The sequence below is a fragment of the Coregonus clupeaformis genome, chromosome 28, assembly GCF_020615455.1.
Source record: "Coregonus clupeaformis isolate EN_2021a chromosome 28, ASM2061545v1, whole genome shotgun sequence".
Taxonomy (NCBI): Eukaryota; Metazoa; Chordata; class Actinopteri; order Salmoniformes; family Salmonidae; genus Coregonus; species Coregonus clupeaformis.
The window spans coordinates 29,024,006-29,050,196 of record NC_059219.1 but is presented as its reverse complement, the minus strand read 5'-3'; the positions used below and the strand labels follow the sequence as shown (position 1 = coordinate 29,050,196).

The 26,191-nt window shown below is 44.5% G+C and overlaps 1 protein-coding gene across 1 annotated transcript in view; it reads left to right on the top strand.

Annotated features, from left to right (window-relative positions):
- The window catches only part of LOC121543511 (receptor-type tyrosine-protein phosphatase U-like), a 433,678-nt gene that overhangs the window by 222,793 nt on the left and 184,694 nt on the right, over window positions 1–26,191 (top strand). The window contains exon 3 of the mRNA XM_041853422.1: window positions 7,958–8,229. Within this exon, the coding sequence (XP_041709356.1) occupies window positions 7,958–8,229 (272 nt within the window). The remainder of the gene's footprint in view (window positions 1–7,957; window positions 8,230–26,191) is intronic.

The following is a 26,191-nucleotide window of genomic DNA, read 5'->3' as shown; positions in this document are numbered from 1 at the left end:
GGCTGTTGACAGGGGACTGCAGGCTGGACAGGAGGAGATTTTGGTTATACTAGACCCCTCTCAGGCCTTTAGATATGTGGACTCACCACCCCTCTCTACCCCTCTAACATAGGGGTACAAGGGGGGTCCAGATCTGTCGCTTCTTATAATAGATAATTTGTGGAACCTAAACCAAGGGAAGAAAGTGTAATGGCCATTGGCCAGTAGTTTCTCCCATCTGCTCGTCAAGAAGTAACTGGACTGTATGTTTCATCTTCTTTTGTAATGCATTGGGAATAATGTAGTATAGTATCACTCCATCAGGTTTCGTAAGACACTTCATATGCACTGAGTTACTGGAGAGGAGTTACAAAAGGTGTCTCTCTTTGTGGGGCATATATATTAATAATATGCATCTAAATCTCTCATGGCTCAAAGTGGAGGAGAGATTGACTTCATCACTACTTGTTTTTGTAAGAAGTGTTGACATGCTGAATGCACCGAGGTGTCTGTTTAAACTACTAGCACACAGCTCGGACACCCATGCATACCCCACAAGACATGCCACCAAAGGTCTCTTCACAATCCCCAAGTCAAGAACAGACTATGGGAGGTGCACAGTACTACATACAGCAATGACTACATAAAACTCTATTCCACATCAGGTAACTGATGCAAGCAGTAGAATCAGATTTAAAAAAACAGGTAAAAATACACCTTGTGGAACAGCGGGGACTGTGAAGAGACACACACACAGGTACATACACACATACATATAGACACTCACTCTACACACACGTACACAAGGATGTTGTATTGTAAATATGTGATAGTGGAGTAGTGGCCTGAGGGAACACACTAAATGTATTGGGTAAAGTGTTATGAAATATAATGTCATGTAATATTTTACAGTGTATATACACCACCGTTCAAAAGTTTGGGGTCACTTAGTAATGTCCTTGATTTCGAAAGAAAAGCAATTTTTTTGTCCATTAAAATAACATCAAATTGATCAGAAATACAGTGTAGACATTTTTTATGTTGTAAATGGCTATTGTAGCTGGAAACGGCTGATTTTAAATGGAATATCTACATAGGCGTACAGAGGCCCATTATCAGCAACCATCAGTCCTTTGTTCCAATGCCACATTGTGTTTGCTAATCCAAGTTTATCATTTTAAATGGCTAATTGATCATTAGAAAACCTTTTTGCAATTATGTTAGCACAGCTGAAAACTGTTGTGCTGATTAAAGAAGCAATAAAACTGGCCTTCTTGAGACTAGTTGAGTATCTGGAGCATCAGCAATTGTGGGTTCGATTACAGGCTCAAAATGGCCAGAAACAAAGAACTTTCTTCTGAAACTCGTCAGTCTATTCTTGTTCTGAGAAATGAAGGCTATTCCATATGAGAAATTGCCAAGAAATTGAAGATCTCGTATAACACTGTGTACTACTCCCTTCACAGAACAATGTAAACTGGCTCTAACCAGAATAGAGAGAGGAAAGAAAAAGCCATACCTCAGACTGGCCAATAAAAAAGAAAATATTAAGATGGGCAGTCTGAGATATGGGTTTTTCTTTCCACAAATTTTGTTTTACAAAAAAAACATGACCCGCCAAACCGCGCTTCTTAACACCTGCCCACCTAACCCGGAAGTCAGCCGCACCAATTTGTCGGAGGATACACTGTTCAACTGACGACCGAAGTCAGCCTGCAGGCGCCCGGCCTGCCACACGGAGTCGCTAGAGCGCGATGAGCCAAGTAAAGCCCCCCCGGCCAAACCCTCCCCTAACCTGGACGACACTGGGCCAATTGTGCGCCGCCCTATGGGATTCCCGATCACGGCCGGTTGTGATACAGACCGGGATCGAACACTGGTCGGTAGTGACGCCTCTAGCACTGCGATGCAGTGGTTTAGACGGCTGCACCACTCGGGAGGCCAACATTAATTACGTACTTTAGAAACACAATTATCCAAAAACTTCTTATCATAACCCTTGGAGGCAAACTGATCACATAAGGTGGTGGCTTGTTTAGTTTTTTCAAATTCATCGTCTGTATTACATATTCTTCTGACCTTTAGCAGCTGGCTGTAAGGTAGACTACGTCTAAGAGTAGGAGGATGGTAACTTGATTAAAGCAGGAAATTGTTTCTATCCGTCTTCTTGCGATACACAGTGGTCTAAAGTGGGGCACAAAGGACTCTACTCATAACCCACCAAAACGTTGGCTGTTGTTGTAAGCTCATGGCTCAAATAAAGGTGGCTTGAAAGTAATTTAGAATAGCTTCTTGCGTGGACTTTTGTGTCAGATTCACCTCACTTCAGTGCAGACTTATTTTAATGTTATTTGCCCTTCATGAAGACATTAGTTAGTTAAACAATTATCTCTCTCTGTCTGTCTGACGATGCCTTTAGAAAAGATTTGACTTCTCTGTAAGGCCTAGCTCCGCCAAGGCTGCAAATTCTGTCTGGTAGCTCGCAGAGTCAAATACATTTCTGAATGGAGTACAAAGACACCGACCTTGATTATGTTGGTACACAGGAAGGTCTCCTGGCATTGTTGTTTTAATCACGTTTGTGGGGACAGACTTGACGGAGGACAGATGCTAGGCGAGGGGTGAGGAGGTTGTGTTGTCCTGATTACAAGGGACTTTGGGGTTTGAGTTCTGGGTCTTAGTGGACTCATGTTTCATCAGTAATTACCCTCACTAACCTCAGTCTCACCTTGCTACTGTAAATATCTAGACTACTAGACTACTCGTCCATTTGTTTCAAATAGTCATAGCAGGCTGATTAAATGCCTGTCTGTGTGTGCGTGCGTGCGTCAGTGTTTGCACATTCATCCATATTCTTTAAAAACTCCTAACTTTCTCTTCAATGCCTCTTGGTGAACATTACTTTATATTACTTTTCAACATTGTGAGATATACTACTGTATTTAAAAAGTCAAGAAATGTAAAATTGTCTCCTCAGCGATTTGCTACAGAGTTTCAATTTTTCTCTCTCTCTTTTTCTCTTCCCCATTGAAAAAGGCTTGCCAGAGGCAGCTCCCCCTGTAAACTTGTATCTCAGTTCATACAGTACCAGTCAAGAGTTAAGACACACCTACTCATTCAAGGGTTTTTCTTTATTTTTTACAATTTTCTACATTGTACAATAATAGTGAAGACATCAAAACTATGACATAACACATGGAATCATGTAGTAACCACATAAGTGTTAAACAAATCAAAATATATTTTTAATTTGAAATTCTTCAAAGTAGCCACTCTTCACCTTGATGACAGCTTTGCACACTCTTGGCATTCTCTCAACCAGCTTCATGAGGTAGTCACCTGGTATGCATTTCAATTAACAGGTGTCCGTTGTTAAAAGTTAAGTTTTCTTTCCTTCTTAATGCATTTCAGCCAATCAGTTGTGTTTTGACAAGGTAGGGGTGGTATACAGAAGATAGCCCTATTTGGTAAAATACCAAGTCCATATTATGGCAAGAACAGCTCAAATAAGCAAAGAGAAACGACAGTCCATCATTACTTTAAGACATGAAGGTCAGTCAATATGGAACATTTCAAGAACTTTGAAAGTTTATTCAAGTGCAGTCGCAAAAACCATCAAGCACTATGATGAAACTGGCTCTCATGAGGACCACCACAGGAAAGGAAGACCCAGAGTTACCTCTGCTGCAGAGGATGAGTTCATTAGAGTTAACTGCACCTCAGATTGCAGCCCAAATAAATGCTTCACAGAGTTCAAGTAACAGACACATCTCAACATCAACTGTTCAAAGGAGACTGCGTGAATCAGGCCTTCATGGTCAAATTGCTGCAAATAAACCACTACTAAAGGACACCAATAAGAAGAAGAGACTTGCTGGGCCAAGAAACACGAGCAATGGACATTAAACCGGTGGAAATCTGTCCTTTGGTCTGATGAGTCCAAATGTGAGATTTTTGGTTCCAACCGCTGTGTCTTTGTGAGACGCAGAGTAGGTGAACGAATGATCTCCACATGTGTGGTTCCTACTGTGAAGCATGGAGGAGAAGGTGTGATGGTGTGGAGGTGCTTTGCTGGTGATACTGTCTGTGATTTATTTAGAATTCAAGGCACACTTAGCCAGCATGGCTACCACAGCATTCTGCAGCGATACACCATCCCATCTGGTTTGCGGTTAATGGGACTATCACTTGTTTTTCAACAGGACAATGACCCAAAACACACCTCCAGGAGAGTGATGGAGTGCTGCATCAGATGACCTGGCCTCCATAATCCCCCGACCTCAACCCAATTGAGATGGTTTGGGATGAGTTGGACCGCAGAGTGAAGGAAAAGCAGCCAACAAGTGCTCAGCATATGTGGGAACTCCTTCAAGACTGTTGGAAAAGCATTCCTCATTAAGCTGGTTGAGAGAATGCCAAGAGTGTGCAAAGCTGTCATCAAGGCAAAGGGTGGCTACTTTGAAGAATCTCAAATATAAAATATTTTGATTTGTTTAACACTTTTTTGGTTACTACATGATTCCATATGTGCTATTTCATAGTTTTGACATCTTCGCTATTATTCTACAATGTAGAAAATAGTAAAAATAAAGAAAAACCCTTGCATGAGTAGGTGAGTCCAAACTTTTGACTGGTACTGTATATTTACACTCCAGTGAAAACACTGGCTTTAAAGCCAGATTTGTCCAGAACTCTAGAGGCCCATTCAAACTGTTTACTCAAGCCAACAATGACTATGTTTACATGACCACAGTATTCCGGATAGTAGCTCATATCCCACTTAAGGTCTTATTCGGGATAAGCTGTTTACACACACTTTTCAAATCCCGCTCACGAGTATCCCTGTATAAATGAATAAACAGAATATTCCTAATTTAAGTTCATATGGGTTAAATGTAATAGTAACTGAAATATGGACACTGACTGTAGGCCTATAACCTCTCACATGTAGCATTGTATAATATTAACTCCTGCAGGATTATGCATTTCTTGCAGTAAAATTATACAACAAATGTTAATTTGTCTCGGGAACAGGAGTGGAGAAATATGATTTCTTTCTTTCAGCATCTCTTGAGAGAAAATGTGAATGCGTGTGTAATGTCTTATCTTTGACACTGTTATGCAAGCAGACAGTGTTTCAACCACATAAAATATGCACCCAAGATGAACTGAATTCTTATCATACTTGTGTTTCATTGTTTTCTCAGCTTTTCATTTCCTTAAAACCAGTCAAACTGATGATATTTGGACAATTTGCACAGGACCACTTTCCACTGTTTTGGAGTAATTGCGTTTTCTCCAAGGACCCTAATAGAAAAATAATAATTTAGAGGTGTTAAATAGATTACTAATGCATTCATTCTATCAATGTAAGACATTATTCTGGTGAGCTCTACTTCATTTAGAATTCTGGGGCAACAAGTTATGACAGAAGAGAAGCTGCTTGTATCTAACTATAGTTGACAAACAAATGGCCTACCAAATGTCGGAAATTATCATATGGTCTACCAAATGTCGTCAATTATAATATGGCTTACCAAATGTCAGAAATTATAAGCAGAAAGTTGTCTAAATTAGGGGTGAAAGTAGCCAGTAAGCTATACGGTCCAGTACGGAGTATCAGCAAAATAAATTTATTATGAAATTCTGGTGGATCGAACTGCGCAGGTAGCCTACTTTTTTAAGTGATTTGTTTGACAATCAGATGACACAACACCCATGATATGCAAAACTTAGCCTGCGCAGACTGTGAAAAACAACACTAAATGGGATAAGATGTTTACATGCCACAGTATCCTGTATAAGATCAGCATATCCCAGGCATCTTATCCGGGTTTCTCATAACCGGGATACAAACTTTTTCAGGTTATTGTAAACAGGATATGATGTTTATATGTGTCAACTCAAAAACAGAACACTTGGGTATCCCGAATAGTAATGGGATTTTGGTGGGCATGTAAACGTTCTCAATGAGGCTAGCATCTGAAGAGAGGTTACTCAGATTAGGAGGGATGTGTCATTGAGATCTTTAGTGCTTCTATTTGGTCCTCAGCAGAAAGGTGAATGATTCCTTTCTAAAATGGGTTGAAAAATGCACTTCTACTCCAGTTACAGTGGCTTGCGAAAGTATTCACCCCCCTTGGCATTTTTGTTGACTTACAACCTGGAATTAAAATGGATTTTGGGGGGGTTTGTATCATTAATTTACACAACATGCCTACCACTTTGAAGATGCAAAAAATTTTTTTTTGTGAAACAAACAACAAATAAGACAAAAAAAAAAAGAAAACTTGAGCGTGCATAACTATTCACCCGCCCAAAGTCAATACTTTGTAGAGCCACCTTTTGCAGCAAATACAGCTGCAAGTCTCTTGGGGTATGTCTCTATAAACTTGGCACATCTAGCCACTGGGATTTTTGCCCATTCTTCAAGGCAAAACTGCTCCAGCTCCTTCAAGTTGGATGGGTTCCGCTGGTGTACAGCAATCTTTATGTCATTCCACAGATTCTCAATTGGATTGAGGTATGGGCTTTGACTAGGCCATTCCAAGACATTTAAATGTTTCCCCTTAAACCACTTGAGTGTTGCTTTAGCAGTATGCTTATGGTCATTGTCCTGCTGGAAGGTGAACCTCCGTCCAAGTCTCAAATCTCTGGAAGACTGAAACAGGTTTCCTTAAGAATTTCCCTGTATTTAGCGCCATCCATCACTCCTTCAATTCTGACCAGTTTCCCAGTCCCTGCCGATGAAAAACATCCCCACAGTATGATGCTGCCACCACCATGCTTCACTGTGAGGATGGTGTTCTCGGGGTGATGAGAGGTGTTGGGTTTGCACCAGACATAGCGTTTTCCTTGATGGTCAAAAAGCTCAATTTGAGTCTCATCTGACCAGAGTACCTTCTTCCATATGTTTGGGGAGTCTCCTACATACCTTTTGGCGAACACCAAACATGTTTGCTTATTTTTTTCTTTAAGCAATTCATTTTTTCTGGCCACTCTTCCGTAAAGCCCAGCTCTGTGGAGTGTACGGCTTAAAGTGGTCCTATGGACAGATACTCCAATCTCCACTGTGGAGCTTCGCAGCTCCTTCAGGGTTATCTTTGGTCTCTTTGTTGCCTCTCTGCTTAATGCCCTCCTTGCCTGGTCCGTGAGTTTTGGTTGGCGGCCCTCTCTTGGCAGGTTTGTTGTGGTACCATATTCTTTCAATTTTTTAATCATGTATTTAATGGTGCTCCGTGGGATGTTCAAAGTTTCAGATATTTTTTTATAACCCAACCCTGATCTGTACTTCTCCACAACTTTGTCCCTGACCTGTTTGGAGAGCTCCTTGGTCTGCATGGTGCCGCTTGCTTCGTGGTGCCCCTTACTTAGTGCTGTTGCAGACTCTGGGGCCTTTCAGAGCAGGTGCATATATACTGAGATCATGTGACACTTAGATTGCACACAGGTGGACTTTATTTAACTAATTATGTGACTTCTGAAGGTAATTGGTTGCACCATATCTTATTTAGGGGCTTCATAGCAAATTTGGTGAATACATATGCACGCACCACTTTTCCGTTATGAATTCTTTTGAATTTTTTGAAACAAGTAATTTTTTTCATTTCACTTCACCAATTTGGACTATTTTGTGTATGTCCATTACATGAAATCCAAATAAAAATAGGAAAAACGCCAAGGGGGATAAATACTTTTGCAAGGCACTGTACATTCTTTGGCCGAAATGAATTATATTATTTATACACATTCAGGATAACTTACATGGCTTACAATTACACTTCAGACCACTGTATCATAACCCAAAGGGAACTTGAAGCATGAGTCAGGTTCATCAGTTGATGTACCCACCAATGGCGAATCACAGATGCAAAAACAGACATTTTGCTCATCGCTCACATTGGGGTCATGGCATTACATCATGCATTATCTCTGACCCTCGTGTGACATTACCCTTGTTTCTCTCTCATCCCTCCAGGTTCCTATATGCTGGTGAACTCTTCCCAGCATGCTGCAGGGCATCGCGCCCAGCTCCTGCTGCAGACGCTGAGTGAAAACGACACACACTGCGTCCAGTTCAGCTACTTCCTGTACAGCCGAGATGGCCACAGTCCAGGGGCACTGCGGGCGTATGTTCAGGTCAACGGCGGCCCGCTGGGTAGCCCAGTATGGAACATGTCGGGGTCCCACGGACGACAGTGGCACCAAGTGGAGCTGGCTGTCAGCACCTTCTGGCCCAATGAGTACCAGGTAAATCCCTCCCAGTGGCATCACTTCACTGCTACTTTCAGTCGTTACACAGCATGCCTCACTTTTCCCACCACTTCAGCTATACATAATAGTGGCTAAAATCTAACAGGCTCATACTGATCCCATTGATTTAATGTAGGATGTTAATGCAGCCCGTATAAGGTTTTATTTAAGGCCCAGTGAAGGTGTTAGGTATTAAGACAAATATACAGCATAATGGTAACCAGCCAATAGCTGAGCCTGATCATCCAGGACTGTGTGTGTTAACTCTACTGTTCTCCAAAAGTGAGATACTGTACGCCACCGGGAGACCTTGTTGTTAATAACATGCAAAGCTCAGTTTAATTATCATTGCTCCCTTGGTAAATCTAGGTTAGCGCTAAAAGGGCATAACTGGTTTCTATGTGGCCAGGCTTGTTACAGTTTAACCTACTGAGACTGTCTCTGCTAACTGTACATCAGCCATTGGACTACACAACACAACTTCACTACCTCAGTGGCAGGTCATTACCCACTCAGACCCAAATTGATTGGCAGCCACTGTGGGTACCCGGGTGCTTTCTATTGGCCTTCCAATGGCGCGACCGGGCCATAAATTAAATTAATATTTTCTGCAAACTCTGCGGAGCTGTCAAAAAACAATTAAGTTGAGTAGTGTGCGTTTTTTTGAGAACTGTCAATCCCTTCGACTTAATTAACTTCCATGCGATTCTGCAGGATCTGACCCTCAAGTGTAAATAATAGTCCAGCTTTGTACAAACAGGAGCCAAAGGTAGGATGACACTGTGGAACTATCACTACACGGCCTGACAATGAGGGGTATTTAAGCTTGACACACACACACACAAACACAACACAACACACACACAACACACAAAGTTGTCAATGCGTGTGGGTGGGCAGGGGGCCAGGAGAAAAATGACCTCGATAATGCCTGACGTGTGCAAAGCGCTGACGAGCTCGCTCTTTCTCTCAACTTTATATTTGCTCGGGAGTCATCTCAGTAAATATATCACTACATGAGAGGATTACAAGCTCTGCCCAATCAATGGCATTGCCAATCACACCACCCTCAGACCAGCTCTCACATCAATGTTCTCTTTAGCAGAACAATTCATCAATTCAGTTTAACGACCAATACTGTGGCCATGGGCAGTTTCCTATAGTAGAAAAACTAGGGATAAACGGCATTCCTCTGGCTTATTTTTTATGTGTCTTCTTTTGGCTTGCTTTCCATCACTCCTCTTCCTTCTAATTCTAACTCTGTGTCCTCCTTCTCTCTACCCTCTGTCTTGGTACATGCTGCTTCACAGCTTCTTAAGCAGCCCAGTGATGGCTCATGTGTGAGTCAGCATTACACCAGGGCTACCGAGGAGAGGCATCACTTTGGAGAAGGAGGGAATAATGGGCAGATAAGGAGTAGATGAGTCTGAAGACAGGCCAATGGTTGCAGCAACACACTTGACCATTCTTGGAAAATACAGCCTGTTAAGAAACTGTTTGAACTGTAGGCTGTGATCATCCATCTCAAAATGAAGATACTGTGATGTTATGTATCCAGAATAATCAATCTTCTAGTTTCTGGCAAATTTTTGAAACCTTTTGGAGTATAGGGAAATGAATGAACTGACCATGGCAAGTATAGTGTAGCAGCAGTGAAGAAAATACATATTATCTGTCTAATATGGTGTTTCCGCTTTTGAGTCCCTTCTCTGCAAAATATAACAATGGCCCCTTTCTGTGGTTACATCAGCAGTCATGCCGATGAAAACGGATAAATAAACAACGCTGGAGAGAGTCAAGCGGAGTGGAGTTGAACATGACTGACCCGGCATATCTCTCTCTCTCTCTCTCTCTCTCTCTCTCTCTCTCTCTCTCTCTCTCTCTCTCTCTCTCTCTCTCTCTCTCTCTCTCTCTCTCTCTCTCTCTCTCTCTCTCTCTCTCTCTCTCTCTCTCTCTCTCTCTCTCTCTCTCTCTCTCTCTCTCTCTCTCTCTCTCTCTCTCTCTCTCTCTCTCTCTCTCTCTCTCTCTCTCTCTCTCCACCAAGGAGCTCTTAGCTTTAAAGCATGTTAGCTGCAACCCGTGTGACTTTAAATATTAAAGGACTTTGGTTAGAGGAGCCCTGCAGCAAGCTTAATGGAATCTCTTTGGATTTGAAGTGATAGGTCATCAGATAGTCAGGGGCTACTCTTGAAGAACAGATGGAAAGAATAATATCCCTGTGTCATCATGCCAGTAAACCCAATGCACAGTAAATTGACCATATTATAAACCTATAAAGTCTTAAAATATCACTGCCTTAAATCTTTCAAGGCGTTCCTAAATTTACTTTCCCTTCGATGCTGCTATCACAACACTGTAGTTGATTAAAAATCATCTTTGTAATGAATGGATTAAATACATTAAAATATCTTCCCAGTAACTTTCTTACAATTACATATTCTCAGGGGCTGTTGATTTAATCATGGTCCTTGAACGTAGGAGGATAGAGCTGTTTTATAGCACACATTCTCAATGTTTATGTCTGTAACATAAAACATTGTCTATAGTGTGGAATGAAATGACAAATTAAAAATTCTGCTTCATTCTCTGTAAATCAACAGAGCCAACTATAGTAGATTAACATACTCAAAAGCCGCATAAATTATCTCGTATCATTAGTCAGCCTAGTGATCTATCTGCAATACGATTCCCTCCACGTTTTCCTCTTCCTTGTTCACAACTTTGAAGTCTTCATGTTTCTATCTAGTGTACATCTCGCCATTTTTATTGTTGCCTAACCTGAGACAACAACAGTGTTGGTTTTGATAAGATTAAGCTTCGATATTCATATCACTGGTGACAGGTGCTATGCTACTTCACTTCCTCCTATTGCTGTTGTGTCCCCTAACATCAAGAGAGGGTTGGGTGGGGCAAGTGGAAAATGGAAGAGAGAGAGAGTGAGATCACTTTGGAATATATTTGATTTGAGATCTTTCCCATCTGCCGTGCTCAGCCATATATTTCTCCCCCTTATTGGTGGAGGTGTCTGCGATAGCTGGAACCTTGTTATCAAATATTAAAGATGTTATCGGGTACACCAAGAATGCCAACTAGATCTGGAGCTGTGGTCTTGTCACGGTCGTCAATGAGCGAAGGAGACCAAAACGCAGCGCGTTGAACGAACATGACTTTATTAGAGAAAAGTACACGAACGACAAAAACAATAAACCAAGACGACTAGTGAAGTCCACAGTTACAAATACTGTACAGGAACAAAAACCCACAAAACCAAGGTGAAACCACACAGTTTAAATATGGCTCCCAATCAGAGATAACGAGCCGACAGCTGACACTCGTTACCTCCGATTGGGAGTCATATGACTAATACAACAAAACCAAACATAGAAATGAACAACTAGATCCAACATAGAAATACACCCAAAATGAAAATGAACAACCCTGGCTCAATAATCAAAGTCCATGGAGCCAGAGTGTCACAGTACCCCCCTAAAGGTGCGAACTCCGGGCGCACCAGCATACAGTCTAGGGGAGGGTCTGGGTGGGCGTCTGTCCATGGTGGCGGCTCTGGCCCAGGTCGTGGTCCCCACCCCACCTTAGTCACTATCCGCTTCCGTAGCCCCCTCCACATGACCACCCCCGACTAAACCCACCTGGATTAAGGGGGCGGCACCGGACTAAGGAGCAGCACCGGACTTAGAGGCAGCACCGGACTAAGGGGCAGCACCGGACTAAGGGGCAGCACCGGGCTAAGGGGCAGCACCGGGCTAAGGGGCAGCACCGGACTAAGGGGCAGCACCGGGCTAAGGGACAGTACCTGACTAGCTGGCTCTGGCGGATCCTGGCTGGACGGCTCTGGCGGATCCTGGCTGGACGGCTCTGGCGGATCCTGGCTGGACGGCTCTGGCGGATCCTGGCTGGCGGAAGGCTCTGGCTGATCCTGTCTGGCAGAAGGCTCTGGCTGATCCTGTCTGGCAGAAGGCTCTGGCTGATCCTGTCTGGCGGAAGGCTCTGGCTGATCCTGTCTGGCGGAAGGCTCTGGCTGATCCTGTCTGGCGGAAGGCTCTGGCTGATCCTGTCTGGCGGAAGGCTCTGGCTGATCCTGTCTGGCGGAAGGCTCTGGCTGCTCCTGTCTGGCGGAAGGCTCTGGCTGATCCTGTCTGGCGGAAGGCTCTGGCTGCTCCTGTCTGGCGGAGAGCTCTAGCGGCTCCGGTCTGGCGGACGGCTCTGAAGGCTCATGGCAGACGGGCGGCTTTGCAGGCTCAGTACAGACGGGCAGTTCCTGCGGCGCTTGGCAGACGGACAGTTCAGACGGCGTTGGGCAGACGGGCAGTTCAGGCGCCGTTGGGCAGACGGGCAGTTCAGACGGCGTTGGGCAGACGGACAGTTCAGGCCCCGTTGGGCAGACGGCAGACTCTGGCCGTCTGAGGCGCACCGTAGGCCTGGTGCGTGGTGCCGGAACTGGAGGTACCGGGCTGAGGACACGCATCTCAGGGCTAGTGCGGGGAGAAGCAACAGGGCATTCTGGGCCCTGGGGACGCACCGTAGGCCTGATGCGTGGTGCCGGAACTGGAGGTACCGGGCTGAGGACACGCATCTCAGGGCTAGTGCGGGGAGCAGCAACAGGACGCACAGGACTCTGGGGACACACAGGAGGCTTGGTACGTGGTCTAGGCACTGGTGGGAAAGGGCTGGCGACGCGCACCGTATCCCTGGTGCGAGTGGCCGGAACAGGCCGGGCCGGGCTGGCGACGCGCACCGTATCCCTGGTGCGAGTGGCCGGAACAGGCCGGGCCGGGCTGGCGACGCGCACCGTATCCCTGGTGCGAGTGGCCGGAACAGGCCGCGCTGGGCTGGCGAAGCGCACCGTATCCTTGGTGCGAGGAACAGGAACAGGCCGAGCCGGGCTGGAGACGCGCACCGTACACTTGGTGCGAGGGGTCGTAACAGGCCGGACCGTACTGGAGGCACACACCACTGGCTCTACCCGGGAACTGGAACGGGCCGGACCGGACTGGTAATACACCCCAGTACCACTCGCCGTGCCTCTACATCTCCTTTCCCTACTTTGCCCAGTGACCCCCGTAACCTGGTTGCCCTTTGAATTCGCCCCTTCTCTGCCTCCGTCAGCCCTGTGGCAGCCTCCTGCTGCCCAGCCGCCCAAGCCATGTGCCCCCCCCAAAAAACTTTTTGGGGTTGCCTCTCGACCTTCCGACGATGGCCCTGCTGACGCCCGTTGCTCCTCTCGCCGTCGCCTCTCCACCGTTTCGCTCCATGGACGGCGATCCATCCCATCCAGGATCTCCTCCCCAAGTCCAGGACCCCTTTCCGTCCAAAATCTCCTCCCATGTCCAGGAAGCCTTTGGAGCTGGGTCCTGTTGCCGCTTGACACGCTGCTTGGTCCTTTGATGGTGGGTTTTTCTGTCACGGTCGTCAATGAGCGAAGGAGACCAAAACGCAGCGCGTTGAACGAACATGACTTTATTAGAGAAAAGTACACGAACGACAAAAACAATAAACCAAGACGACTAGTGAAGTCCACAGTTACAAATACTGTACAGGAACAAAAACCCACAAAACCAAGGTGAAACCACACAGTTTAAATATGGCTCCCAATCAGAGATAACGAGCCGACAGCTGACACTCGTTACCTCCGATTGGGAGTCATATGACTAATACAACAAAACCAAACATAGAAATGAACAACTAGATCCAACATAGAAATACACCCAAAATGAAAATGAACAACCCTGGCTCAATAATCAAAGTCCATGGAGCCAGAGTGTCACAGGTCTCCCCCATCTCCTTCTCTCTCTTTACTATTTTTCCTTTCTCTCCCCTGGTGTGTTTTCTCTCACTGTGCTCCTCCTCGTCTTCTTTTTCAGTGTGACAAATACTGTTTCAAGTTGCAGACATTTTCTGACAGCCTGGTCTCATAGACTAGACGTAACAAACATATCAAATTAGTATGATATGTGACTAGTTTCAGGAAACTAGGTGTATGTCGCGCGTCACTACTTCACAGGAGAGCCATTTGAATGTAAACGTTGTTTTAAAATCAAAATGCGTTTTCTGGCAGAAATGCCTTCCGGAACATGTAACAAACATGTTTGCCATCTGTAAGTACGAATAAAATTGTTAAATTACGAGCCTAGTTGGTTTAGCCATGGAAAAAGACAGGAACCTTCCCGCTAGCCATGATTGGCTGAGATAATGGATGGGCTGAACATGCCGAGAGAGTGTTGGTCTCCACTTTCTGGAGGACTGAGTTTTGAAATCAGTGGAAGGCCCGGTGGAATTAGAGTATGATAGCTAAGGAGATGGAGAAAATTCTGGCCTTGATTGGAAATATGCAGAGGGAGTCAAAAGAGAGCACACAGAAGTCTGTATAAAACACCTGTCTCTGGATTACAATCTTCAAACTAAGGGCAACCATGGCATTCGTGACAGAGAGGGAGAAACATCCATCCATGTATACGGGTAAGATAGTCTAGCTAGCTACATTTTCAGATATTACACGTTTCTAATTTTGTCAGAAAGTTGTTTTCATTTCAAGTTAAAGGTAGCTAGCTAACGTTAGCTGGCTGGTTCACTAGCTAACGTTACGTGTATGATATGTGTAGTAATATTATTCCTATCTCAGAGTTATAGCCTAATGTTAGCTAGCTAACATTGAACCGGGTTGGTTAGCTACCTGTAGATTCATGCAGGGTAGTAACGTTATGAGTTAGGATTATGGTTCATTGTTTAGCTAACTAGCTACATGTCTGAACAAAAGACTCCACTATGCAAGTAACCATTTCAATAGAATGTTCAAATCAAATCAAATCTAATTTTATTGGCCACATTACAGTGAAATGCTTACTTACAGCCCTTAACCAACAGTGCATTTATTTTTAACAAAAAAGTAAAAATAAAACAACAACAAAAAAAGTGTTGAGAAAAAAAGAGCAGAAGTAAAATAAAATAACAGTAGGGAGGCTATATATACAGGGGGGTACCGGTGCAGAGTCAATGTGCGGGGGCACCGGCTAGTTGAGGTAGTTGAAGTAATGTTCATGATGTCACTGCGACAACTGTCGATAGACGTAGCTGGTAAATTCGCTCTGGCTATCTACTCCGATTTCAAAGCACTCTCATCTGAGTGTGCCAGAGCGCAGAATAACTGACAAATGTATGAACGCTCAACACCCGTTGAATATGGCCGGTGTCAGGAAACGTTGGCAAAAAAGTGTAATTAAATTGCTGCCAGCAGCACGTTTACAGTCCTAACCAGCTCTGCTAGGGTGAGTAAAATGGTCAGAGTGAGCTGTTCTCTCAAATGTCTGGAAGTAGCTAGCAAGCTAGCCAACGTTAGCCAGTTAGCTTGGGAGCTTGACTGCTGTTGTTAGGTCAGAACGCTCGGATCAACCCTACTCCTCAGCCAGAGTGTCCAGTGTGTGCTCTGAACGCTCCGAGAGTGAAGCGCTCTGAATTTACGAGTTTACAAACGCCCAGGGCACACTCTGGCACTCCAGATTGAATTTACGAATACACCCGTAGTATAAACTAGCCTTTAGTCTTGAAATCTTTGGTTGTTTAGAACATGGCCTTATATGTGAATCCTTAAAGAGATGGGTGGGGCTAAGGCTTAAGAGGGTGTGAACAATGCTGAATGGGTGTAGACAAAGAAGAGCTCTCCAGTAGGTTTATCAAAACATTCAAGGGCCATTTCCTCAAAAGTGAGGTTACGAGTTTATCAAATGACTTTCCCATTGTTCCTCAACTGTAGTGTATGATATACCATTTTCTAGCTCTGAGTCTCTACTTTTATCCAATGTAAAAAACATACGACCGAATCGAGCCGGTCGGTCACATATGTTACGTTTGGTATGGTTACATAAGACAAAGTTATTTAAGGAAAATACGAAGGTAGGGTGGTTGGTCGGGGTTTAGTTTATTAGGATCCCCATTAGCTACTGCAAATGCAGCAGCTACTCTTCCTGGGGTCCACATAAAACGTACAAATACATGACAAAGTACAGAACAGTAATAGACAAGAACAACATAAGATATTACATTAAATGTAAAATAATAAATACAAATATAATAAGAACAATTACAGCTGTGAGTATTTCTGGGTAAGTCTCTAAGAGCTTTCCACACCTGGATTGTGCAACGTTTGCCCATTTTTTTTTTCAAAATAACTAAGCTCTGTCAAATTGGTTGTTGATCATTGCTACACAACCATTTTCAGGTCTTGCCATATATTTTCAAGTAGATTTAAGTCAAAACTGTAAGTCGGCCAACTCAATGTCTTCTTGGTAAGTAACTCCAGTGTAGATTTGGCCTTGTGTTTTAGGTTATTGTCCTGCTGAAAGGTGAATCCTCTAGGATTTTGCCTATGCTTTCTTCTACTCTGTCTTTTTTATCCTGAAAAACGACCCAGTCCTTAACGATTACAAGCATACCTATAAGATGATACTGCCACCACTATGCTTGAAAATATGGAGAGTGGTACTCAGTAATGTGTTGTATTGGATTTGCCCCAAACATAACACTTCGTAGTCAGGACCAAAAGTTAATTGCTTAGCCACATTTTTTTTGCAGTATTATTTTAGTGCCTTGTTGCAGACAGGATGCATGTTTTGGAATATTTGTATTCTGTACAGTCTTCCTTCTTTTCACTCTATCAATTAGGTTAATATTGTGGAGTAACAATAAAGTTGTTGATCCATCCTCAGTTTTCTCCTATCACAGCCATTAAACTGTTTAAAGTCACCATTGGCTTCATGATGAAATCCCTGAGTGGTTTCCTTCCTCTCCGGCAACTAAGTTAGGAAGGACTCCTGTATCTTTGTAGTGACTGGGTGTACTAATTCACCATCCAAAGTGTAATTAATAACTTCTCAATGCTCAAAGGGATATTTAATGTCTGCTTTTTTTTTTTTACCCATCTACCCATAGGTGTCCTTCTTTGCGAGGCATTGGAAAACCTCACTGGTCTTTGTGGTTGAATCTGTGTTTGAAATTCACTGCTCGACTGAGGAATATTACAGATACAGTAATTGTATGTGTGGGGTACAGAGATGAGGTAGTCATTCAGAAATCATGTTAAACACTATAATTGCACACAGAGTGAGTCCATGCAATTCAGAAAGTATTCAGACCCCTTGCATTTTTCCACATTTTGTTACGTTACAGCTTTATTCTAAAATTTATTAAATAAAAAAATGTCCTCATCAATCTACACACAATACCCCATAATGACAAAGTGAAAATAGGTTTTTAGAAATTTCTGCAAATGTATAAAAAATTTAAACAGAAATACCTTATTTACATATCTGCATTGCTATGAGACTCGACATTTAGCTCAAGTGCATCCTGTTTCCATTGGTCATCCTTGATGTGTTTCTACAACTTGATTGGAGTCCACCTGTGGTAAATTCAATTGATTGTAAATAATTTGGAAAGGCACATACCTGTCTATATAAGGTCCCACAGTTGACAGTGCATGTCAGAGCAAAAACCAAGCCATGAGGTCAAAGGAATTGTCCGTAGAGTTCTGAGACAGGATTGTGTCGAGGCAGTGATCTTGGGAAGGGTACCAAACACTTTCTGCAGCATTGAAGGTCCCCAAGAACACAGTGGCCTCCATCACTCTTAAATGGAATAAGTTTGGAACCACCAAGACTTCCTAGAGCTGGCCGCCTGGACATACTGAGAAATCGGAGGAGAAGGGCCTTGGTCAGGGAGGTGACCAAGAAGCCGATGGTCACTCTGACAGAGTTCCAGAGTTCCTCTGTGGAGATGGGAGAACCTTCCAGAAGGACAACCGTCTCTGCAGCACTCCACCAATCAGGCCTTTATGGTAGAGTGGCCAGATAAAAGGCACAAGACAGTCCGCTTGGAGTTTGCCAAAAGGCACCTAAAGGACTCTCAGACCATGAGAAACAAGATTCTCTGGTCTGATGAAACCAAGATTGAACTCTTTGGCCTGCATGCCAAGCGTCACGTCTGGAGGAAACCTGGCACCATCCCTACGGTGAAGCATGGTAGTGGCAGCATCATGCTGTGGGGATGTTTTTCAGCGGCAGGTACTGGGAGACTAGTCAGTATCGAGGGAATGATGAACAGAGTAAAGTACAGAGAGATCTTTGATGAAAACCTGCTCCAAAGTGCTCAGGACCTCAGACTGGGGGGGAAGGTTCACCTTCCAACAGGACAACAACCCTAAGCACACAGCCAAGACAACGCAGGAGTGGCTTCGGGACAAGTCTGTGAATGTCCTTGAGTGGCCCAGCCAGAGCCCAGACTTGAACCCTATCGAACATCTCTGGAGAGACCTGAAAATAGCTGTGCAGTGTCGCTCCCCATCCAACCTGACAGAGCTTGAGAGGATCTGCAGAGAAGAATGGGAGAAACTCCCCAAATACAGGTGTGCCAGGCTGGTAGCGTCATACCCAGGAAGACTCGAGGCTGTAATCGCTGCCAAGGTGCTTCAACAAAGTACTGAGTAAAGGGTCTGAATACTTACGTAAATATAGTACATGTCTAAAATGTTAAGCCTTCCCCTAACCTTAACCCTTTAACCTAACCCTAACCTTAACCCTAACCTTAACCCCTAGCCTAGCTAATGTTAGCCACCTTGCCACCTAGCTAATGTTAGCCACAACAAATTGGAATTTGTAACATATCATACGTTTCAAAAATGTGTAACATATTGTACAAATTGCAATTCATAACATATCATACAATTGTAATTTGTAACATATCATATGAAATGGATGATGGACATCCACATATGAATACATATCATACTAATTGGAGTGTCCCGTTTCTTTCTTTTTCTATCTTACGTCTACCCTTGAGGCCAAGTTGTTTCTGAAATTCCCCATTGCCACCACAATTGCCCATTGCTTTCATAAGCAGGGAGGAAAGGAACATAGTAAATGTATAACTACACATCCATATATATATATATATATATATATATATATATATATATACACACGTTAAAATTCACAGAAATACACAAAACATACACATTCCTCTGTAAAAAATGTCCCCTAACATACGTTTGAAATGCCCTAGGGGCACCAATTCTTCCAACTTTAAAGTATTTTGGATATCATTCCTCACATAAGGTGCAAAAAAACAAAAGGCCGATCGGCCCAACTCAGTGGAGATCGTAGGGATCTCCAGAGTTATCCACCCCGAGACTGAGTCCTGTAGTCTGTACTTCTGTAGGTAAACAATTAAGAAAGATACAGTGGAAGTTTCTGCAAAAGGTCTTTATAAACAAAAAGAGTGTGATTAATCGATCTTCGAGACTGCCTGTCTGTTTGTCTGTCTGTCTTAAGTTTAACCAGGGACTGTAGATCTCTTGCCCTCTCCTTCTCTATGTCTGCCCCTCTCTCATGGAAAGACACATATATTTCCTTAGGCAACCTGGGCAGATGTACCTTACCATGTGACATTTAATCTGTGAGTATTTAAGGAGCAATTATCTTTCCCTGACTGGGTCTAATGGTGAGTGCAAGGCCTTGGCATCTTAATGCCAGCTCCCGACCAAAAAGGAAGGGGTGGAGGCTGGTATTTTTATAGTTCCAAATAAATTGTCTCTTGATTTGTATATATTACAACTGCTTCTAAAAGTCGGGCATTCCAGCGTTATTTAATGCACTGTGACGTCACGAGAGGCTACACAGCTTTCAGCGGGATTGCTCAAGTAGTGCAAGGAGACAAGGTTCAAACAAAACAAGGATTTTATTATAGGTCTTGGGAAATTAACGAAAATATAACAAAATTCTGTTCTCTTGTGGCTCTTTAAGGGTTAACAGTTCAGGGATGTCTCTTCCACATCCAAAATCATAATTCTCACTCGCTCAGATAACTTTTCCCCAGCCTTACTGTAGTCCACGTTGCAGCTAGTGGCCAACCCAGCAAAAAGTCCTTCCAAATGTCTCTCACGTATTTCCACAGGTGCATATATCCAAAGGTGAGTATTTCCCAAAGGTAAGTATCTCCAAATCCTTATATTCCTCATGGAAGTGGACGTGCAGCACTCTTGTCCTCCAGAGAGCCCAGGTTGGAGACTGTGCCTCTTCCCTTCCCCCAAACCTTCAGCTCATCAGCTCCTCATTTGTTTCAGCTGCGTGGGAAGATTGGCCATAGAGGGGTGGAGTTCCCGACCATACCAGCAGATGGAGCCATAGCTGTCTGGGTTTGCAGCCACCTCAGGGGGATGTAACGTCCCTCCAGGACACAGCCTCTCGTGACATCACACATCCCCCTCCTCGGGACCGACGTCCTCGTCGGGGTAAAGGCAGCGAAGAAGGCATCACGCCGGGAGAGGGCGTCCGCATTGCCGTGGTGCTTGCCAGACTGCTCTCTCTTCAACTCCTCCAACTCTAGGACCAGGGACTCAGCCTCCTGTTGTCTCTCCTTGAGTTTCTTACTGAACGCATCAGCCTTGGTTTTAGCAGAGTTTAGCTTCTGTTGAGCAGCTTTCAGTTCCTTCTCTCTCTCTGCCTCCGCATTCTTCATCTTGTTCTCCAACACCTTGTACTTCTCCTCTGCCTTCTTCTGGACCTCCTTACTACTGCGCAGGGTCTCCTCACACTCCTCGATGGTCCTGCGCAGCCTCTCCAGCTCCTCCTGTTGCTTAGGGAAGGAGCTCTGTTGGAGTTTAGCCTGGAGGATATCTAACTCTTCTGTCTTCATGTCTAACTGTTGCTTTAACAAACGATACCTCTCAGCGGTCCCCTTCAGACCAGACAGTTCTTTGTCCAGATTCTGTAGCTCCGTCTCTGTGTCGGTCTGGGCACCTGCCATCCCTATCAGAGCCCGGGCGAGAGTGAGTAACTCGGAGGATTGCACCGGAGCCTTCCCAGGATGAGTCTTGCCTCTCCGTTTCCGAGGTACTCGGGTTATCCTCTCCTGAGACTCTCTCCAGAGTGGGTAAAAGGCTGGGCAGTCTCGTCCCAATTAGGACAGGGACGGGGAGGGAATCAACCACCCCCGCCGTCGTGTGTATGGTTCCCCGTGTGCTGGTCATTGTAAGTTCAGTAATGGGGTATTCTCTGGTGTCCCCATGGACACAGGAAACTGGGAGGACTTTCCCCGGGGGTCAGACACGTTGGGCCCACCAAATCCTTACGCACCAGGGTGGCCCGGCTACCAGAATCCAGTAAGGCCTCCACATCATGGTGATTCACAGTTACCGGGCAGGTGGGGGTCGATCTGGGCCGCCATCTACGACTCCCAAGAGCGAGGCAAACGGTGTGTGGGTGCTGAGCTGGAGGACTCCGCAGTGGGCATAGGTTCATCGGCTGGTTTCCCACACTGCCAGGAGATATGTCCCATCTCCCCCACACCGGTAACACTGTCGAGTTTCCCCCTCCTGGTGTACTCTTCTTGGACCCGTCTGGTTTCTGGCTCCCCCTGGAGCCGGGATAAGTCCTGACGTGGCTGGGTTCGAGACCTTGGGGTCCTTTGGGACGGGTTCTTCCCATTTGTGGTGGGGCCGCACTCCTGGGGTCTTTTCGGGAAGCATTCAGCATCTCCGCTGTGGCCTGGTACTTTTCCACAGCTTCCACGGTCAGATCAGCCGTGGTCAAGGCCTGTTGACTGATGAACCGTTTTGCCTCATAAGGCAGGGGCGCGTGAGGTAACGATCCACCACAACGGCCTCCACCACCGCCGCTGCTGTATTCCTCTGCGGATCCAGCCATTTCCTTGCGATTCGGACAAGTTCATGCATCTGCGCCCGAGGAGGTTGGTCTGGTTGGAAGGTCCAGCCGTGAAGCGCTGGGCCATACCAAACTTTGTGAGTCCATATCTGCTGAGGATCTCAGACTTCAGGGCATCATAGTCAGTAACCTGGTCAGGGCCCAGGTCCCGGACAGCATTCAGCGATTCCCCCGGTTAGAAAGGGGGCTAACAGACCAACCCACTGTTGCTTGGGCCAGGCTTCCCTAGTGGCCGTGGCCTCAAATGCATGCAGGTATGCCTCAATGTCATCGGTAGCTCCCATCTTAGATATAAAGTCACTTGCCTTTATTGGGCGGGTATTTTGGACCACCCTCTGTCTCTGCAACTGCAATGCCTCTGCCTTCAGAAGGTTGGCTTTCTTTTGCTCCTCCAAGCGAGCCACGTTTGCTTGCATCTGGGCTTGCTGGCCAGCAACAAGGGCTTTCAATATGTCCTCCATTTCAGTCGGGCGGGGAGCCTCACGGCCAACTTGGAAAACTGGGTGATCAAACCTTCGGTATCCTCCTCTGACATGCACTATTAACGCTTGAGCGTGCCCGTATTCTCCACCATCTGTGACGTCACGAGAGGCTACACAGCTTTCAGCGGGATTGCTCAAGTAGTGCAAGTAGACAAGGTTCAAACAAAACAAGGATTTTATTATAGGTCTTGGGAAATTAACGAAAATATAACAAAATTCTGTTCTCTTGTGGCTCTTTAAGGGTTAACAGTTCAGGGATGTCTCTTCCACATCCAAAATCATAATTCTCACTCGCTCAGATAACTTTTCCCCAGCCTTACTGTAGTCCACGTTGCAGCTAGTGGCCAACCCAGCAAAAAGTCCTTCCAAATGTCTCTCACGTATTTCCACAGGTGCATATATCCAAAGGTGAGTATTTCCCAAAGGTAAGTATCTCCAAATCCTTATATTCCTCATGGAAGTGGACGTGCAGCACTCTTGTCCTCCAGAGAGCCCAGGTTGGAGACTGTGCCTCTTCCCTTCCCCCAAACCTTCAGCTCATCAGCTCCTCATTTGTTTCAGCTGCGTGGGAAGATTGGCCATAGAGGGGTGGAGTTCCCGACCATACCAGCAGATGGAGCCATAGCTGTCTGGGTTTGCAGCCACCTCAGGGGGATGTAACGTCCCTCCAGGACACAGCCTCTCGTGACATCACAGCACTCTTTTTATTTCAGTCATAAATCACTGCATGCCCAGAAATATATTTTCCCAAAAAAATGTTTTTCTCAAAGTAAAGCAACCTCTGATTATACTAAACTATGCACATATGTAAAGTTTAATTGGTAAAGTGGTCCTCAGTAAAAACTATAGACTGTTGTTTATTGAAACAAATGTTTTGAATGTCTCCCTCTTTATATAACCTGCAGCCCTAATGGCCGAGACAATTAAAGATTAGCCTGTAGTCAATCTCTCATTGAGTGCTTTAGCTCGGCAGAGAATAATTGCACCTTTGATTGAACTGTGAAGGTATTTCTAAGTTGTCTACCATAAAGTCTGATCCCTCTGCTTCTGATTTATTTCAACCTTCCCTCCCAAAAGGGAGGGACTCCCGAGTGGCGCAGAAATGCCTTCACAGTTCAATCAAAGGTGCAATTATTCTCTGCCGAATATATATTCAGTAGGTTGATGACACTACACGACTGTTTACAAATCTACTGTAGCTCTGTTGGAATTACTTTTGTGGATAACTTTGACACCTTTTAGAGGATGGGGTCCATCCAAATCATCTTGGTTTCTGGACCCTGTCCTTGCATTTCAAGAATGTGCTGAGACAGTGATTTATCGACACCCAAATCCCGTTTAGGTAATCCCAACCATAAATGATCAGCAATATCATCATACTGCTGGCCCGCAACAGGTAACCATCATTGACTGTTGTTCTAGCCCAAGTCCTCGCTCGAGGCATATGCCCAATGGTACAGTTCTAGACAATCTATGCCAATTCAAGATCGCTCTATGGTATTTTCAACTGAGCATAGTATGCTTGTATTAGAAACTCTGTCTGATCTGAAATCCCGCAGCATTGGACTGATTCATGTAAATGCCAGAAGTTTGATCTCGAAAATTGTCTATTATAACTCTGGTCTCTCAAACCAACGTGGACATTCTGGTAATATCTGAAACTTGGCTAAATAAGACTGTGCCGAATACTGATGTGTCTCCTGACTGGTTATAATGTTTTTAGATTTGGCAGAGGTGTCTCCATATTTACAAAGGACAACTTAAATGTTTCTGTATCTCTCACTACCTCTCGTCCCTAAGCAACTTCAATGTCTAGTCCTTAATGGGTGCCTTGGTAATAATGCCCTCCCTGTGCTCTTAGCCGATTGTCTGACTTGCTATCTAACTATGCTAAATCAGGGTGATCTTAATCTGGATTGGTTGATGCCAGCTTCTTATAGGCTGAAAGATATGTGCATTAAATCTAACTCCGCTGATAACTGAACCAACCACCCCAACTTTAAACACCCTGAAAAATCTACCCTTTTAGATATTATTTTGACAAATGCCCCTCATAAGTATACAGCCAATGGATTTTTTGGACCATTGTCCAATTCCCTGCATAAGAGATGCAAAGCTACCTAAATATCACCCTCGCATTATTACAAAGATAAATTATAGGAATTTCAATTGAGCAACAATTCAAGACAAAGGAGATGATTGTGGACTATAGGAAAAGGAGGGCCGAACATGCCCCCATTCACATCGACGGGGCTGTAGTGGAGCGGATCGAGAGTTTCAAGTTCCTTGGGGTCCACATCACCAACAAACTATCATGGTCCAAACACACCAAGAAAGTCGTGAAGAGGGCACGACAACACCTTTTCCCCGTCAGGAGACGGAAAAGATTTGGCATGGGTCCCCAGATCCTCAAAAAGTTATACAGCTGCACCATTGAGAGCATCCTGACTGGTTGCATCACTGCATGGTATGGCAACTGCTCGGCATCTGACCGTAAGGCGCTACAAAGGGTAGTGTGTACAGCCCAGTACATCACTGGGGCAAAGCTTCCTGCCATCCAGGACCTATATACTAGGCGGTGTCAGAGGAAGGCCCAAAAAATTGTCAAAGACTCCAGTCACCCAAGTCATAGACTGTTCTCTCTGCTACCGCACGGCAAGTGGTACCGGAGTGCCAAGTCTAGGTCCAAAAGGCTCCTTAACAGCGTCTACCCCCAAGCCATAAGACTGACTGCTTTGTTTTTACACTGCTGCTACTCGCTGTTTATTATCTATGCATAGTCAATTTACCCCTGCCTACATGTACAAATTACCTCGACTAACCTGTACCCCCGCACATTGACTCGGTACCGTCTTTTTTTAAAAATTATTTTTATTTTCTTAAAACTGCATTGTTGGTTAAGAGCTTGTAAGTAAGCATTTCACGATAAGGTCTACACCTGTTGTATTTGGCGCATGTGACAAATACAATTTGATTTGATTAGATTCTTGTCTGATCTGGGATTGTGTGAATGGGGGGTTTTGTCAGATATCTTTATTTGTAAACTTATACAGGGCTCTCTTGTAAAATAATTGTATCTCAATTTGACTCCCTGTTTAAATAAAGGTTAATAAACTCTGACTTGGATCAGGCCCTAAATTGTTTTACTTCTTTGTTCATCTCTATTGCAAATAAGCATGCACTGTTCAAGAAACTAAGGGTAAAGGATAGAGCTAATCCCTGGTTCTCACATGAACTATCAGAGAAACTTCAGGAGATACATTTAGGCTGACTAATTCTACGTCTGACAAGCAGTCCTTCAGACGCTTGCGAAATAGATGTCTATCCCTGATTAGAAAACCAAAATCAACCTACTTCTTGGACCGTGTATCTGAGAATGGTGGGAATCCAGCTGCCTTCTGGAAGGTAGTCAAAAACAAAACCCTCCACCCCCTCATTACCACAGCAGGTTATGAGAGCCTCTGGTCCCATAACAGATATGATGGACATTTGTGGTGCTTTTAATAACCACTTTGCGTCAGCGGGCCACCTATTTTATAAAATAGCTTCTAAAAACTCTGATTCCAGTAGAGGGAGTCCTTTACTCACCTCGAGCCAGGTTGCAGAGAATGTTACATTCCCAGATACACATTCCTCATTTTCATTTCAACCATTTGATGTCTGTGTTGTACTAAGTGCCTTATTGAAGATCAATCCCTTTTTGCTGCAGCTTTCTGCCTCACTAATTGCAGAATCATTAACCTATAT